We start from the raw sequence: 19,564 nt of genomic DNA on the forward strand, positions 1-19,564 counted from the left end.
ACCTAGCAGAGTGCTTGGTAGGTAGTAGCTGCTTAATAAATATTTGTTGCTGCATAAAATCAGTTTTTAATGAATTATTGACTCAGTGAGTACTTGAGATCATTATGTCCTCATCCTTGCAAGTGGACTTGAGAACCACAAGCAAAGTACTGATATATTCTTGAAGAAACAGCAAAAAATATTTTAAACATGATATTTATTTGAGAAAAAAAGAGAAAGGTGGCATGTTTTAAGATAAAGTGATTTATGTACCATGGTTCTTAAGTAGGTTTTAAGAGTGACTTAAAAACTTAAGCATATATTTCTATGGTATCTGATGAGGTCAGAGTGATAATATTTTGAAAAACCGTGTTCCCACCATCTGTAGCTTGATAACTACAATATTTCCACAATTTTATAGTGGACTTTAATAAGAAGTAAGGAGAACATTGGACTTTCATTCAGCTCTCTTAAGCATAAAGGCGTATCTAGCACGCAGAACAGTAAAGTTCATAAGATAAATTTGTCTATCCAAGTCCACTTGGGACCATCTAATAAAGGAGATATATCTGCAGGGTCCCCTATATCCATTTAGGGATTTTGATCTGTCATTGACTGGGCAACAATAGTAGCTTGTTACTTCTTTTTAGTTTAATGTGTAAGTGTGTGGGTGTATATTTGTGTCTCTTTATAAGAATAAGCAAAGAATATAAAAGATTTCATAATATTATAGTATTAAATCATATTTTTGTCCTTGATAATGAATGGTATATGTTTGTTATAATGCTATCGTACATTTACAGAATGCTTTAGTAAGATACTGGTGATTAGAAGAGAAATTTGTGAAGTTTAAGCAACATAATATTCTAAAACCTAGGGAAAGTTAGAAACAGAGCAGGCGGAAATAAGGGTAAGTGCAAAGTGAATGTTTTAAAATAAATAGCCCTTGGATGGCCTGGGCTGTCAGAACCAGAGACAAGGGTGTGTGTTTGTCAATATATCCTTCATGTTTTACAGACTCCTAAGGGAACAAGGGAAGATACAATTTCACCTTTTCTGTGCCAAAACATTTTAATTATATCTTCTTCCAACTACAGCGGTTCAGTAACCAAGGAGCTGACATTGATGCATGTGTTGATAAAGCTGCAAACATTCAAAATGAGATTAACAAAGATTTTGAGCAAAGGGTGACAGCTAATTTTACACAGTTTTCTGCATCTAATTCAGGCCAGCATAATAATAAAATATTTTATAACTGTTGGGTTATTCAAAAGGACTTTTATGATGAGTTTGTTTGTGGATGTCTTTGTATCATACTGAAAAATTACCTATTCTGTAGCTTAAAGCTATTTGCATCTATGTTATAGTCCTGAAACAATATTAAAGGGGGGGGAACCTCTCATATTATAAGTTTTGGGGTAGTTTTTTTGTAATCATACTTTATCCTTGGAACTCTTTGCCTTTACCTTAATTTATCTTGAGCGCACTAACTAGGGAAAGTATAGACATAGCAAACATATGTTTTCTAATATTGCTTAGTATGCACTAATAAAATGGCCAAGAAAAGTTATATTCAACTTATTTAATTAATAAAACTATAGTTTCTTTATGTTCTTGAGCTCCTTTGAGCACATTTCAGTTTATTTCTTTTCTCTTCTATTCTCTACTTGAAGGCAGCTGACAGTCTTCTTTCACTTTTCTTTTTGTTTGTGAAATTTTCTTTTTTTTTTTTTTATCCACTCACTTCTCCATCTGCTTTCACTTTTGTTTGCTTGGGCCGTCTCTCATCCCAACTTGATAATGAGGAATGCAGTGTGACCCTGACCTCTATCAGCCCATGCATGACCTTCTGACTCTACCATATAACCTTTGACCTTCTCTTTGACAGCTTGATTAATTACCCTGTGTTATGATTTATGAGTAAGTGCTATGTAAAAATAATAGACAACAGGTGGTCCTCTGAAAACTTTTTGTGGCATGTTTTCTTTTACTGACTAACTTGATGAGCTATTTGAAGTTGGAAATTTACTGGGATAATCTGTGTTGGTCCATATTATGGTATTTTTGTACCATGGAATACAACATTTAGGGAGCTACATGTTGAAGCATGGTTGTGACAAACATTTTACAAATATTAGCAGGGTACTGTTACCTAAATGCATATTGGGAAGAAGCACAAAACAGAGTCAAGTGACATTTCAGGCATTTCAGTCCCAGGTCACGTCTTGAGAAAATTGCTGAAATAATGGAGGGGGCATTTTTCAAGCAGAGCTGCAGCTCCAGCAGCTATGTTTACTTTAACGCTTCACTAGTGACTTCTGATTGGTTGTCATGACCTCATCTCACTGTTGCACCTAGGATGTTGCAACAGTGACATATACATACCCTCCTTGTGAAAAAGATGAGAATGAACACAACATACATCTTCCAGAAAAGATGAATGGACATTGGTTAGTCCTTTTTAACCATGGGGAGTTGTAGCTTATAGATAAAACACCTTGGGCTCATTTCCCTTGAGGATGAGCACCTATCTTCTTTCAAACTAAGCAGATAGAATGCTGAACTTGAAAAATATGATTGATAAATCTGTGTAAAATGATCACTTACAGAGCCTTGCCTGAAGACCAAAATGGATAGTTCCACAGGTCAAAGGATTCTCCTCTGGCCCCTGACCCCTTTAGTCACATGTGGCTTGCAGTATTGGAAGGTTAATATGCAGAGCTGAGTACTTTCAGCTGATCTTTTATTTAGCCAACCACAAGAGACTTGAAAAAGTGTAGAATTTGCTCCTATTTTTCATTTTCCTTATAATTGGTAATTAACAGATAAATCAACTTAGATAAATCTTCAGTTTTAGCAAGGTTTCTTGGGGCCAAAAGTACATTCTGGTTTTAGTCAGGTGTTTAAAAATCATATCTATTTGTAGAAACTTCTTGATAAGTACATTTCTGTACTGATTTAATTTCTTTAGTATGATTTCCTCTGGTTCTATGTGTTTGGCATCACCTGTCTGTTTTAGACCTCTCTGACCTATGCTATCATTTGTTGAGTGAATGATAAATGAGCTATTATTTATTGGTAAGTGCATCTATAGACATCAAAGTAAAGAAGGCCCAGAGGCCTGTGTGTTCTGTTTAAATCATAGCAAGTACTTGTGCTGAATAAAATACTATGTCTACTAATAAAATTTTGAGGGTTCCTGATTCAGATCCCATGGTTTATACCTTATAAACACAGTCTGAAAATGAATCTACAGTTATAGCTACAAAAAGATACAAAACACAATGAGAAAACGAGATATAACTTACTTTTACCTGTCCTCTTGATTACTTTCTTGATATCTACTAGACTGTGCATTCAAACATAGGGGTTAATTAACGACTTTATGTGTGCTTTGTGTCTTGAAATGTTGGGTATTGGAATTGATTTGGGTTAATCATTTAAAAAAAATGCCAGGAGTTTTATTATTTAGTTGTAGAATGTTAGATAATGAATTTTATCATTTTATCTTGTTAAAGATAACAAAAGTCTTCAAATGTATATTTGAAATGACCTAACTTTTTATCTTACGAGAAATTTAGCATGTTTGAGGAATAATTTAAAAGGATAATAATTCAATATAAAATGTTTAAGGTCCTAGGCATTAGTAATGGAGGCCCCTTGTTTGAATGGCAACACACAATTCTTTTATAATATTGTATTTGATGCCTGATTTTATACTTCTGTAAAACTTTATGGGTATGTTTGTAAAAGGTCAAACTAGGACCTTTGTTTTTGTACTTATTTCTGTGCTCTGATGGAATTACTAGGAGTAGAAGGAAATAACTTTTTAAATGGTATTTATTTTGATTTTTTTAAAGATACAGATTGATACTTTTCAACCTAAAATGGTTATATTTAACTACTGGATGTTGTATGCTTTGTTTTACTTTGACTATTTTCTTTGACTCCTTGGTTTTCATATATTAATATTGACATGGCAAAAATCTTTGTAGCTTTGTTATATAAAGGGATTTGTTTACCAGTGTTTATGTGAGAGAGAAATAGAGGAAAAGCTGAAGTTTTACTGCATATCGTTAGAGCATGTAAATAGGATAGTTAAATTTATTTTGTTGCACTAGCTATGTCCCACTCATTATAAAATGGTTATGAATAGTCTCTGTGAATATTGCATTAATTAATTTATCAGGAGAATTTTAATTGAAAAATGTAAGATTTTACTGGATGGTAATTGAATTTGAAACAAAGACATTTATTAAAATTAGCTCTCATTTCTGCAAAAAATGTTCCTTAATATTTCTTGATTGTTATTTCATTAATTAAATTGGTAGTATGAAATATCTAAATGATAAAATATTTTCTAAATAATTCAGGTGTTTAAAGAGAAACATTCATTGTTGAAATCTAAATAATAAAACTTCTTTAATTGATTTATATTGTGGTGATTTAAAAATAGAATCATTTTTCATCTGTTGATGCCTCAGTGAAAAATTGATATTGTGTCTTTATAAAATTGGACAAATGAGTCATGTAATTTTCAGTTACATAATCAATAACTTAGACAAATACTACTTCTTTGATGATTTATGTGTGTCTGTTTTTTATACTTACGTAGAAGGGACACATCAAATTTCAGAGTCCATTTAAAATCAAATAGGCACAAAATTTTTTCAATCTACGATTTCCAAATATTGAAGTAAAAAGTTCTGCTCAAATAAACCTGATATGATGAAAATACTCTTTCTAGTGATTAGTTATAAATTAGGGTAAGAGTTTTATAATTCTGGTAACTATAAATGTTGTCTAGAGAGGTTATCTTTATTGGGAATTCATTCATTTTGTAAAGATGATGCTCATATTCTATCAATTTATTAAAGTCCCACTTTGTTGCCTTGTGTTTAAACTTTTTCGAGTTATCGTTAAAATTTGGTATATCACTAAGAATTCTAAGATTCTGTTTTGGGCTTGCTAACTCTGTGAGTGTGTGTGTGTGTGTGTGTGTGTGTGTGTGTGTGTGTGTGTGTGTGTGTTTAAAGTTCAATTCACTCAGAGAAGACAGGGAAAAAACATGACAGGAGACCACTTACTCTCGGTACAGAATCTAGTAAGGAGGCAATTTTCTTTTTGGCCTATGGTGACCTTTTTTGACTATGTTCCTTACACCAGAGACAGTGTACTGAATGCCTCTATTTCACCCTGTTTAGCAGAGTGCAACAATGTTCTTTAACTTACTTTTGGTGGGAGGAGAAGATATAGCTGAAATTTGAGAAGGGTGTGAAAAGTTGTAAGAGGCACAAGGAAGAGGGGTAAGAACTTCCTTCAAATGTGATTTTAATAACTAGTCAAGTGTGTCCAACTGTAGAAAATCACCAAGTGACAATCTGTCTACCTGACAGTGATTACAATGAATTACAAGACTTTTGAATAGCTATACAGATTAGAATAAAGCAGGACCAAATAAAATATCTTTTGTTGGTAAAACTTTGACTTACCAGCTAAGAAACTTTAAAAAAAAAAAAAAAAACTTCTCTTGTGCTTTGATGTAGAACGTTTAAATTTAAAATCTTGTAAAGTATTTTATAAGCCTTTCATGAAAGAGGTATTTATCTAAAAGTTTTTGAACATGTCTGGTATTTGAACATGTATGAAGAATATGTGGTAGTTTGTTAATCAGTTTGGTATATATTTGATAGTTTTCATATATATAAAACAACGATATCTTAATTAACAGTCCTACCACTAAAACCAGAATTTCAATGATCTTTAAAATCTCCAAACCATATCGTGGTTTTAGACAATAATATTATCTGATTAGTGGAGTGGAGGGGTGCAGGGGTGGGGGGGTGGGGGGCGTGGGGGGTGTTTAAACAATCCCAGTGAAGTTTGTACGTAGGCTGTGAAATCAACTGGTAAAAAAAAAAAATCCAACTACATGTAGCAATGTAGCACATTTAAAAATATGATAATTTAGTCTGTGCTAATATTAATTTAGTATTAATGCTATCAGTTTTTTTTTAAAGAATTAAATTTCAAACAAAGTAGAAGATTCCACAGTTACAGTTTTGGGAATGAATATACGTTTGTTTGTTTTTTAGTAAGGATGATTTTTTTTTAAAGCTTTATTTTCTGTAGCTCTGATGTTTTTGTCATAATGTTTTAAGTATAACCCTACAGATTGTACAAGGTAAAATTGGGACACCCAAAGTACAGAATAGAAAAGATAAGGTACATAATACTTTCAAAAATTTGTGTTGTGCAGGCTTGTCAGTGGTAATCGTTTACCCTTCTCTATTTTCTCAGGGTTAGAATATTCCATCAGTTGTAACATAATTTAAATATCAAAGTTCCCTTAATTATAATCACAGAAATGTTTGCGTTGCAAAAATTAAACCAGACAGCACAACATGTTTTTAAAACTTTTAAAAAGTTTTAACAGCTCAGTAAGCTGTATTTTAAACTTTGGAATTTGTTTCCTGGTGTTAGTCCTCTATAAAGAGAAATGTTTATGGTAGTTGAAAAATGAAAGAAATTTCATTCAGTTGCTTCCATTATAGTAAGACATTGGTTTATTTTGTTTTATGATTTGTTTGGCTTCCTGAAAGAAGAAAGTTGAAAAAAGCCCAGGGTGCACAGGTAGACATTATACGTTTCTGATAATATAGACATGTAAATCTGTAGAATGTTACATTATATTTCTTTTTTATCATTCAAGCAAATAAAAATGCTTATTAAATCACATGTAAAGGAAAGAAACTCCAACAAAATGCAGTTTAAATTGTAAACTTCAATTTCAAAGAGGTTAATTTCTCAAAGTATATATTATAAATATTAATGTGGTTTGAAAGTGTACTTTTATTTGATAATTTATTTCAATCTTTTTTGAGGCTCTGGAAGATCTGAAGTACTTTTTTTAAAACTTAAGCTTTATAATCTTCATGTTACAAGTATGTGTTTTTGTTATATATAATCTATGCTTATTTACATACACAATATTGGCAAACAATTTTAAATGACTTTCAGAAAAATTAAAACTATAATCTTGCATAATGGAATATTTTAATGAATATGCAAATATACTAAATAACATGGGATTTTAAGAACTTTTTTATTAATTGAAATAGTTTCTAGGATTAAATTATGCTGTCTTCTTTGATTTCAAAACAGGAAGGATATGGAGTAATAGTACTGAATCCCAACGAAAACTATATTGAGGTAGAAAAGCCGAAGATACGTGTAAAATCCTCTTCTGATAGTTCATATGAACCAGCAGAAAAACGGGAAAGGAAAGATAAAGTCTCTAAAGAAACAAAGAAGCGACGTGATTTCTATGAGAAGTACCGTAACCCTCAAAGAGAAAAAGAAATGATGCAGTTGTATATCAGAGTAAGTAACAAGTAAGATCATTACTTTCCTTCATTATTTTCTTTATATTTTATTTCATATACATTATTTTGTTTATTTTTAAAAAGAAATTTAATTCTTTAATTTTTAATCATTTTCCATTGTTACATGAATGAAATGTATTCTGTTTTTTATTCAGAATTGCAAACACAGTATTCTTCTATCAGTGGGATATTTTATATAAGTCTCAAAAACAATTAATAATGCACCATACAAAACATCAGTCTTCATCATGGGTGGTGATAGTTTTAATGCATTGTTTTCCTACGAGCAACCATCCATCCACGGTGTCTCAGCTTAACTTCTGAAGGCAGATGGAGGGAGGAAGAGTAATTAATATCTTAATAAATATTTAAGCTAGAATAATTTAGGGATAGTGTAATGAGGGGACTCTGTCCTTTGCTCTTTTCTCGCCAATTAAACCTTTGCACTTTGTAATGCTAGCAGCATGAAATCCTTGTAGCACTACTGCCCAAGGAGTTCGAATTCTGTAGTGGGCACAAACAATTTTATCTGCATTTTGACACATTCTGCTTGATACATGTATATACATATATATAATGCATATATATATACATATATATATGTATATGTGTACTGTGCGTTATATGTATTTATGAGACAGACTGATGCACTTTTCGTAGGCCTTATTATGGATGCTAGAAATACCATTTAATAGTTAAGCATGTCAAAATGCTACTGGGTAAGTGAAATAGTAAATTGATATGTTCTTTAAAAGTGAGTAATTCAGAATATTTAAACAAGCAAATTAACATTTTATCAATTATACTGTAAAACAGTAAAATTTGAGATTATCAACTTGAGTTCTTTTTACATTTACTTGAAAAGCTCATTAATAAAATATTTCATATCACCTTTGATGGAAAAAAATCTTGGCTTTCAAAATTATTTCTTTAATATACTTCCAATTCAAGGCATAATCTCTATATTCTTGGGAATTGTACTCCAAACATTCAAGACATTTGGTTATAGCCCAGTCTGTTGAGTAAGTTATGACAGGTAAGCAGTAGTAAAAGCAGCATATAAATTCTCAAGACCCAAAAATATGTGTCCTGACCAAGAATACCCAAAGTACGTCAAACAATGAGTCAAGTAAAAGTTTGGCAGATTGCAATATTTAAATTCCTGAAAACATCTTATTATTGAATATATTATTTGAAAAACAAAAATAATTATTAGACTTCAAGTCAGTAAGTAGCTTGCTTGTTCTACTGCAGTTGAATAACAGTTTTCCTATGACTGCATCAGGGTCATCATTGCCTTTATCCAGCTGTCCTCAGCTTCCTATTATATGATCCAGTCTGTCAACTACCATCTTCAGACAGGGTTTTTTAAAAATTACCTCTGATATCCAGATTCCAAATATGAATTTTATGAGTTTTCTTTTTTGGAAATATACAAATCATTGAGAGTAGTCACTGGCCTGTGTAAAACACACACAAAAAGTGATGTTGTATATTCTTATTTATTTCTTCTTAAACAGTTTCTTTTATTTGCCTATTCTACGTACAGATTAAGCATCCACTTGTGACATCTGTCTTGTAGGTTTTATCTCTTCTCTTTATGTTGTCACCATTGCTTTGATTTTTTTTTTGTTCTCTTGTATGTGTGCATTTTCTTTATTCTGTTTTTCACATCTGTTTAGTTTATTCCTGCATCAATTTTTTCTTACACCAAGGGGAAAAAATCTTTTTATGTTGCTTCATTGTTAATATATGTTCTCTTTCTCTTTATCATTTTTCTTTAATTCTTTCATCTCTTTTACACTTCTGTCATTTTTATGTCTTTCCTTACCATGTATTTTGCCTCTTTCTTTCTTGTCCCATTTCATTCATCAGTCTAGATTCTCAATGAAAGCACTAAAAGACAAAAATAGACTAATGTAGATAACACAACTTCATACCTGATAGTCTTAGTTATGAAATGTTATTTTTCTTAATAAACATCTTTCTCTTAAAATCTTCCAGAACTGTGCAAAATAACAGAGCTAACCTGATAGTCTTCAAACATAACTGCTATATAGTAAGGCATGATCCTACAGTAGGAAAGAGAAGAATGTTTCATTTTATGTGAGGTGCATTAATTCTTAGATGATTTAGATCCACTTGAGAAGTGACTTCTAGCATTCTCCTTCCCTCTGCATATTTCCAAATCACAAGTATTTGTAAATTTCAGACACAGAGCGTGGTATGTGATGGGGAAAAATTAACTTTTATTTATGTACTTCTTAAACATTTACATTTTGAAATTGATTATTTATTCTTTAGAACAACCCTATGAGGTAAGTGATCAAAAATGACATACTTATTTGATAGTTAAGGAAACTGCTACACAGATGGTCCATTTTTGTCTACGGTCACATAACTAATAAATGGTAGAACTAAGTGTTAAAACCAGGACTTCTAATTACTGTACATTCTTATTCCCTTTCTTCTTTACTACATTGTTTTAACTGGTTCAAAACAAAATATATATCTGAAATATTAAAATCAAACCAATTAAAATAAAATCATGATATGATGTAGTAAACTACATCTGATGATTATATAGATTTTTGACCCATTATCGTTTAATAGACACTATTCACTGTCTATAAACAATTGTATATCATATGTTTATAATGTATAAATAAATAATAAATAAAAATTGTATTATATATTAAAATACATTTTTTTCTCTTTTAATAGGATCACTAATATTGATCTACTTTTACAGATGAGGTGACTGTTGGTCAAAATGTAGTAATTTTCCCAATGTCACATAGCTCTTACTATAAGCTTCATGAGGGCAGGGTTTTAAATCTGTTTTGCTCACTGCTGCATACCCAGCGCCTAGAACAGAGCCTTCATAAGTATTGGTAGAGCAGGACCTTCATAATAAATTTTTATTTGGTAAATAATATGGTGGAGCCAGGATTAAAATCCCAAAATACTACTTTTTTTTATAATATGTCCTGCATTATTAGAGTCTGATTTTCTATGAGGAAACATTCAAACAAACAAACAAACAAACAAACAAACAAACAAAATTACGTTGTTGGTTCTTACCCAATCCAGTGGCTGAGAAGACATTCCATAAAGTAATGATAAAAAGTATGTCAAGATTTATTTGATAACTTGATTGATTTATCCATTTACATCTGAATATATAAATGTGGGATATCTTGTTTTCCTTTTTAGCTACATTATTGTGGTGCTAAAATTATGGATCCAAATGGAAATATTTCATACTGACCTACTACTATTTCTGTTTCACACGCTTGCTGATAAGAATACAGCCAGGCTGCTGTACTTGCTCCACCCTATATACACTTGGCGCTTTATGGGATCTGTAACTTTCCTTCCTGTTCTTTCCCTTAATCCAAATTCTATCCATGGTGTAGTAACAAACTGATATCCCACCTTTTCCTTTCACCATGATCAGTGAGCTCTCCTTACTATGACTCATGGAAATTATTATGATTGGTGTACTTATATGGAATTGACCCAACCTTGTGCTATCTTGAGATATTGCTTGTGGTTTTGTCTCATAATATTATTAATATTGCCAATTTATCTTTCATGCCTTTCCACCAGATCTTCCTACAAACACTGGGATCTTTTAGCTTTGCCTGTCAATCCTTAACAATAAGCATATATGAGCTAGTTTTTACAATAGTACAGAGCATACTGTGAACGAATCAGGAACTGATACTAATCCCACTCACTTAGAATCCAATCCCCTGGAAGGAGACCAATGCAGAAAGACCAGGCCTTAGTCTAAGATACCTAGATAATGTGACCTGAAGCAGAAGAATGAAGGTTATTCTGGTATCAAACTGAAGCATAAGAGGACAATACTCAAACTAAGGAAGAAGTTCAATTAAAAGAACTTGACGTAGGTGGAACAGGCAAAAGTGACTTGATGCTGATCTATGTAATACTGGGTTGGAACTGCTTGAATAACTCTTAAGAGACTTGGTTGTGAGCTGTGGTGATAGGAACTAACGGAGAAGGATAGACCCAGAACATTAAAAAAATAATAATAAATGCTAGGAGTGGAGAGGGGAAAGGAAATAATATGGCCACACAAGGAAAAATCCAAAAGGGGAGGCGACATATACAGAATAGGAATCTTGGCAGTGCCTGCCATTACACATTGAAGATACTCAAATATTTATGGATTGATTGCTTGTTGACGTCCATCACAAAAATCTTATTCCTTAACATGCGAGATATTTTGTGCCTAGTTTTTGACTGATATTTTCAGCATTCATGTGAATTTTTGTAATTGTTCAGGAACAGCCAACTCTGATAAACTGAAGCTTTCTTTTAAAAAAATGTTTTGGGTGTTCTGACTTGGGTTATGTCCAAAATATTGGTGAAGATTAATAAATATCCTGTCTTCTCCCTGTACCTCTTTTCTGTGCTAATGCCACTTGAGTCATTTCTATCTAGTGTTTTAGCAACCAAATTCAATTCATTTATATTACAATCAATAATTGTTTAATCTCTGGAACCATTTTATTTTCCTAGTATATTGAAGTATTTGAATTTTCTTTTTCTCTGGCCAAAATCTCCCTTCAAATTTTTACACATATCCAGTATACACTTTAAAGATTATAATTATACCAAAGTATAATTATATTTTAGTTACTAAATGAGTATAAATAGATATGACTAATTATTGGATTATGTTGCACATTTCTAATGCATTAGGAGCAGAGCTTGAGAGATCAAAGTACTTACTGTTTCATGTGGCAACTTTCCTTAAATATGAACTAATGTACTTTCTGGCATATATTATGGCTTATTAAGGCGATTGATTTGGTCTAGGCAATAAACATCATGTCAGACATGCCTGGCAGGAAAACCTGCTTAATATGTTTTGTAATAAGACAGAATTTTTTGTTCTCGAAAACATCTGCCAACTGAATTCAAGAGTGAAGACAGAAAATGTCATCAATTTAGTGGTAATCCTATAAATTTAGTTTCCTTTTGAGCAACACATATTAAGATACCAAAATTTCCAGTGTTAATCACCACTGGTTATAGTACTTTGTAAAACGATGAAACAAAAACATTTTATTTTTATATCATGTGTTAATTAATTCATAATGAATTTTAATATTGCAACTGATAAAATTTTAACAAGCATCTTGCCAACAAATCATTTTTAAAGCATCTGTTTTTTAATGTGTTGGGTTGAGAACTGAGTCAAGTGGCTAAATATGTACATATATTCTTTTAAAAACATATTTCCACCCCCATAATTATAGATACATTATTTTTCCCCTTAGACCACCAGGGGCTGCTGCTGTACATACTAGATTTTGCATTCCTCAGAAACGGAATACGCCAATTACGCTATATCTTTTCTTTCTTCCCTTTTTTCCCCTTTTCAAAATCTTTTAAAATATAACTGGAAACAGAAAATAATAATAGGCTTAGCTAGTAACTTAATAATCAATATGAGAATTTGCTATTTTAAACATTTTCTACATTCTGAGGCATTTAGATTTTTTTTCCAAATGAACTTAAAACTTGTAGTCATTGAAGGAAAATTATAATAATTTTTTATTTTCTGTTTTTAGTGTCTGAATAACTTTCAGAATCATACCCATTGCTGAGAGATAGTATGGAGGTGAGATTAAAAATCTTCAGAGTCTGATAGACCTGCCTGCCTTTGAATACCAGCTCTTCCATTTAATGTAGTGTGATTTCAAACAAGTTAACTTCCCTACTCCTCAGTGTTGTCTCTGAAAAGTGAAATGATGATAATATATGTAATGTGAACATAGTATCTAGCACATAGTCTTGGGAATTCAGGGCCAATAATATCCTGTCATTTCTCAAGTTTAGAATCCTTTGAGAAGGAATCCAATTCTCAAGGTACCTGCTCTTATATCTTTTGATACCTAGTACCAAAAATAATATTCCTGTCTTACCTTCCTGAGTTTGGAACAGTGAGCAATATGACGTAAGAGTCAGACAAAAGGAGATCAAAATACCAGCTTTACTAATTGATATGTGTCAACTGGAAAATTTGGCTCAGATCTGTGGCTGAATTTAGACTTCCTAATGTATTTCCCCAAAAAACAAATTTTCACCCATCCTCCAAACATCCCCTTTACCTTTCACATAGCAAGCTGGAATGCATCCTTCCTGCAAGTAGATTTGAAAGATGCCCAGAATGACTGAGTCAAACATACTCAGTTTCTTCTCCCAAGTGTACTAATCAGGCAAGTCACTCTGCCTGTGGGAAAGAAAGGGCGAGGATGGGTAAAGAAACAGGGAATGTTACTCTAGCTGAAGTGGTTCCACATGAGGCCAGGAGATAAGTGGCTTCCACCTGATAAGAGTGTGCCCCTAGGAGAAGGTCACTGTTATTACTACTGCATTTTCTGAAAGCTCAATAATGCAGTAGTAATATAATCATTTAATGTTCACTAAAGCATAACTTAGTTTCTTCCTTTTATGGTTTTCATTTAAAAGGGAAACTGTGATCAAACCTGATTTCAGAGAACCTGTCCACAAAATTGTTTAATTCTAGAATTAAAAGGGTCATTATTCTGTTTTAAATCATCAGAAATCAATCTTTGTGTTTTCATGTTTCATGCTACCAAATCCTAAAAAACGTACAGTGGGTTTTTAATAGATATTTGATTAATGTATATTTAAACAAGTGCTTGCTTACATGAACCTAAGAAGCAAAAGAGACAGACTTGCACTATATAAATCTACCCCTTGATATTGACTAGTGTGAGGTTGAAAGAACTGTGATACTGTGTAGTATGAAATACGCCAACACTCAGAAAATTAATGCAATGTTCTATAAACCCAAATAACAGCCATTATTGGGAATACCAAGCATTCTTTGGATTTGCTAAAAACAAGCCAAAAATGAAGAATTAGAAATTAGTAAAACAGATATTTAGAACAGAAATTACAATGTCTCTGCATTTATGGGTTAGAGTTGGCTATTGGCCAATTTTGATATGGCGATTCTGCTACAAATATGATGTAGTGAAAAGGATAAGAAGTTCAGTATCAAAGCGATACATGCTGTAATCTTAATTCTGACACTTTCAAGCTGTAACTTCGGGCAAATCACCACTCTTCTCTGACTTTCAGTTTCTTCATCTGTAAAATAGGGATAATCATAACATTTGATTGTTTTAAGGAATAAATGAAGTAAATTAACATACATGAAAACAACTAGTGGAATACCTACTATTCAGTATGTCCTCTTTCCTTTCTCGTCTCTCCCTACACCCTTTTCCTTGGGAAATATGGGGAGAATTACAGCCAAGTGAGGTCTTAACCAAATGGTTTTGTAGTCAGTGCTTCTCAAACCTGTAGGTCTCAGAACCTCTGTACATGCTTAAACATTATTAAAGTCACTAAGTGTTTTTGTTTATAGGGGTTATAACTACTGATATTTGTAAAAAAAAAAAAATTTAAAACAAACTTTTAAAGTATTTTAAAATAACAATAATAAAACCATTATATAATAGCATAAGTAACATTTTTATGAGAAATAACTATATTTTCCAAAACAAAAAAACACATAGTAATAAGTGTAGCATTAAAAAATCTCTTTAATGTCTTGCTTAATAGAAGACAGCTGAATTCCTATATCTGTTTCTGCATTCACTGTCTTGTGATATATTGTCTTTGTTGACATTCCTGAAGAAAATTTGGACTCATGTAGATATGCAATTGCAAAAGGAAGGATTATTTTAATAGCCTTTTCAGAAAGTTATGGATATTCTTCTTTGATGCTACACCAACACTCAACAAGAGGTAGTTTCTTAGAGATTAGTTGCTACATAAATCTAAAACACATCAATGAGCATTTCATACTCTGTTCCATGAAAATACATTGGTCTGTGTGATACTCGGAATGGATCTTCTACCCATGAATGATTTTATAACACGATGTGTTGGTCATTTGGAAAATATTGTTTTCACTGAGTTATGCAGATCTTCCAAATGTTTGACATATTTTATTATGTAGTATCAGAAAGATCCTTTTATTAATATTGCTACAAATCTCATCTGCAAAGCTTTGAAGAATTGAAACTATCAAGCTTATCAGAGAGGATGCGAGTTTCTCAAAATTTTAATTTTAGCAAGAAAGTTCAATTTTTATCATTAGCGACAAACAATTAGTTGTTTTCTTTGGATTGTCAGGTTTACGTTGTTTATTTTCAGGAAAATGGCTTCCATATACCGAAATCTGAATGATCATAGTTTATCAGTCTTACAATAAAAAGAGTGTTCCATTAAAAATGTGGCTTCTGTGGCTCACAACTCAACAATTGCTCAACAACTTTTCCTTCAGATAACAATCAAAGCATAGTTTGGTTTTCAGGTCCTTTATGTATACCTTCTAGTTCACATTCAGAATATTAAACAGACATATGCTCAGAAATTGAGATTGAAGAAAAGTAATTTTTACTGCTTCATTGACATTTATTAAGAGAACTTGCCTTTTTTTCCCCTCTGAGTGTGTGGCAGTGAAGAATACAAGGACTGCTCGTATAGTTTGGTACCACTGCTGTGATCCATGCTGTCACAGGCACTTTTATTCTCCATTGCTTGTTAACTGTTAATGCAAATGCCAACACAGTGAAAAGACAAATGATTTGTTAGTATTATTTTACGGACTCCCTGAAAGGGTCTTAGGAACCCCCCGAGATTTGCAGACCACATTTCTAGAACCACTGGTCTACATCTCTTTTCTAGAGTTCAACGAAAGAAGAAATGGAAGAAAGCAGTTCATATGATTAGAAAAAGAACTATTTTCAGTTGCTATGTTAGGCAACATGAAACTACCACACTATGAGTAGCTATTTAAGCTGAAATAGAGACACTGGAACAGAGTAGGACTGGTTTATTAAGGCATTTGGGCCTATCCACTGTTAACTCCTCTCATCTGGACTCAGGGAGCACTGTGTGTAGACTGCTTCCCCTATTCTCCACCCCACCCCACTGCACTGAAACTAAGATGTCAGTCCACATGACCAGTCCAGTGGAATTTGAGGATTTAGAATTTGTTGTCTAACTGGTCTTCCCTAACAGTAGGAGGCCCTGGAGAGTCATGTGTCCATTTTGGAATTTTAGCGACTACAACTTGCGTTGTCTTCTTTCCCCCTGAAATGGATGGCCTCTTGCTTCTCAGGAGAGCTCAAATCATTATCTCTGCCATGCAGCTGGGGTCTAATTTACTGCCATACGCTATTAGTTCCTTACTGGTGCTGTCTCTCTGTTACTAGTGCTGTCTCCCTATTTCGTGTTTACCTTACTTTGTGTTAGACTTACTCTAGTGGTTAAGAACTAGGTGTTGGTGTCTGGCACATGTGTGCAGGGTTTTTCCACATAGTATTCACTCAATTAATGTTAACTATAATTATTGTAATATCTTTGGTGTACAATCTAAGTTGCATCTGCCCACGAGTCTATCTCCATTTTTGAAGCCATGCTCTTCTTAGTTCTCCAAACTGGGTTCCTCTTATTTCTTGTCTAAGATTAACATGTGACAGTAACTGTCTAAACTACAATTAAATTACCATGTTTCTATTTAGCTTTGATTATAAGTGTTAGTCCTTGCATTTTCACAACTTCCACCCCCTTCTTGGGAAGAAGGGACATTTTAAAACTCTCTGCCCCCAACTCCCTCCCCCCGTTGCTGGAGCCCTGTGTATCCATTTGTCTAGTTAGAAGTAGCTGTTGTTTGTTTCTTTGTGCAATCCTGACAGTTGTGTCATTTATTACCCTGACTTTATAGATTTGTAAAATGACACTCAGAGGTATAAATAGACTTACTCATATACCTAATAAGAGTAACAAAATCAAGATCTGAGCCCAAGTCTTTCTGACTGCAAAGCCTATTTTTCCCCACTATGCTTTATTGCCAAGAGTGAATCTACAGGTGATTCTCTAAGATCTCTCTTCTTTGTGTGTATATAATATATACATACACACATACATAAGTGAATGGATAAATGGGTCTTGGATTGCAAGGCAATTGCTGTGATAAAAGACAAATAGTATTTCCCATAATGCAACATTTTACTCAAAAACTGTTGTTAGAAGGTTGCAATGAATAGATAAACTGAGAGCAGAACCTAGGACCCACATTCTCTCCTTGGCAGTAAGACACCCTCACACATTATTTTTGCCTCAGTCCCAAACTATTCATCTGAGATGTGTGAGTTGCTTGACTGCAGAGTATTAACTAGTTTGGAGTTACTGCAGGTGGAGATGAGGGGAAGCCTGAATCAGCTAACATAGTTAATTCAAGTGTTGTTTACTGCAGGCGATCACTTTTTTATCTCTACTCTGATTTCATCTCGTTTTTAGGTAAATTTAGACCTGTTCTCAGCCATCAGCATCTTGCTACCCCGTCCATCCCCTTTGGTGTTTTAGAGCCACTGCAGTATTCAGATCTGTATACTGCAGCTTTATCAGTGATGTAAGCACTTCTGTGTGCACCTCATGGGTAACATAGTGGGGCAATATGACACGTTTATTTAGTGACTTGAATATTTCTATTATAGAGTCATCTCATTTCAATTTGAATTGTATATATGTGCATTTGTAAATATTATGAAATTATATATATGTTTAGGTTTACTTGTCCAGAGTGTGAAATTACTGCTGAAAACACCATATGTATCAATTCCATCTCAAACTTATATAATATTAACGTTATTCGTAATGTCATTTTTATTAATTAAATACTAGAAGAAAACATTGACTTTTTTTCCTTGAAAAATAATAGCTAATATGTTGTAATTAGTGGATCATTTAGAGAACCCAGGAAAAAGACAAAATTAGCTTTGGATATTAATCTTAACTGTTCATCTACCAAGATGAATTTATTTAATTTCTGTTGGTCCTCAAAATGGTTCTTATACCTGAATTTATTTTCCTAAAAGCTGTAATATAGCATACCAAATGTCCAATTTGGTGTCTTAAATTTCAGAAAATTATCTCTCAGGAAGTGATAAAGAGAAAAGTGACATTTTTTTAACAGTCACTATTTTTCCTTTAGAAAGTCTTTTAAATGTTCTGAGCCAAAGTTTTGTGTTTCTACCAAAGCAATAACAATAATACCAATAATTTCCAGGGCTATGTAATGGGTTAATAAATTTTCACAGAAAACTTTGAATCAGCAGATAAAGTTTAACATTAGAATTCAGATTTTACGTTGATAAATTAAGTAAATCTATCAAAACTAAAACCTCTTTTAGTTATGTTATTGAGAAGGGGAACTCAGGTAGTTTGAAATGTTGCTTTTCTAAATTTTTGGCAATGAGGCATATTTTTTCCATATTAAAAGGTATGTGTACGATTCATTCAGCCCACATTCATTTACTGTTAAGAAGAACATTACTTATATGAAAAGGATTCTACCAGAATGTGGTGCCAAAAGATAATACCTGAAATTTGGTAGGTATTTTTTAGAGGCATACCAAGTTCAACTAGTTTATTTCTAGATATAGATGGGGAAACTGAGATTCAGAGAAATTATATAATTTGCTCAGGGTTGCACTATAATTATTGACAAAGCTGATACTGGCATCTAGGTTTTATATTTACCATTCTTGTTGTTGCAGTGTTCATATTAGAATCAGTTTTTTTCCCTCCATTCATATTCAAAAGTGGCTTGTCTAGGATTTGTCTCTGCAACTCATGGAGTTGAAGGGGTTTGGGTGAAGAGAGAGAGAGAGAGAGACAGCGAGACAGAGACAGAGGATTATTAAGCAGGGAAAGGGATAAGTGGCCATTAAGTAATTTAGATTTGAACCTAAAAGTTAGTTGAAACACTGTTCCTAACATAATCAATTTTAAGATAAGAGGAAGAATATAAATTTGAAAATCTTGGTGCATTATATGTGAATTACATTAACTATACATCATTCACTCCTAATGTTCTTTGTTTTGGTTTCACACAGGAGTGTGAAAAAATTCCCTCAGAATTCTTGTGCAGACTGGATATATAATGATGCCATCAAAGAAAGGCTATTATTTGTGCATACATAGCTCAGGCAATTGAAGATTACTCAGATTATCATCTTTTTTCATTGATTTTAAAACCTTTTATCACATTGTAACATTTCTGAATTGAGGATGCATCTTAAAAATTAATGGCATATCATGGATTATTGGCAACG

The 19,564-nt window shown here is 32.7% G+C and overlaps 1 protein-coding gene across 5 annotated transcripts in view; it reads left to right on the plus strand.

Moving 5' to 3' along the window:
• Window positions 1-19,564, plus strand: part of ARB2A (ARB2 cotranscriptional regulator A) — a 398,527-nt gene that overhangs the window by 167,881 nt on the left and 211,082 nt on the right. For all 5 annotated transcript variants that reach the window (XM_074328744.1, XM_074328741.1, XM_074328742.1 and 2 more), the window contains one exon: window positions 7,144-7,362. In XM_074328744.1, the coding sequence (XP_074184845.1) occupies window positions 7,144-7,362 (219 nt within the window). The remainder of the gene's footprint in view (window positions 1-7,143; window positions 7,363-19,564) is intronic.

The sequence above is a fragment of the Rhinolophus sinicus genome, linkage group LG03 (genome assembly GCF_036562045.2).
Source record: "Rhinolophus sinicus isolate RSC01 linkage group LG03, ASM3656204v1, whole genome shotgun sequence".
Taxonomy (NCBI): Eukaryota; Metazoa; Chordata; class Mammalia; order Chiroptera; family Rhinolophidae; genus Rhinolophus; species Rhinolophus sinicus.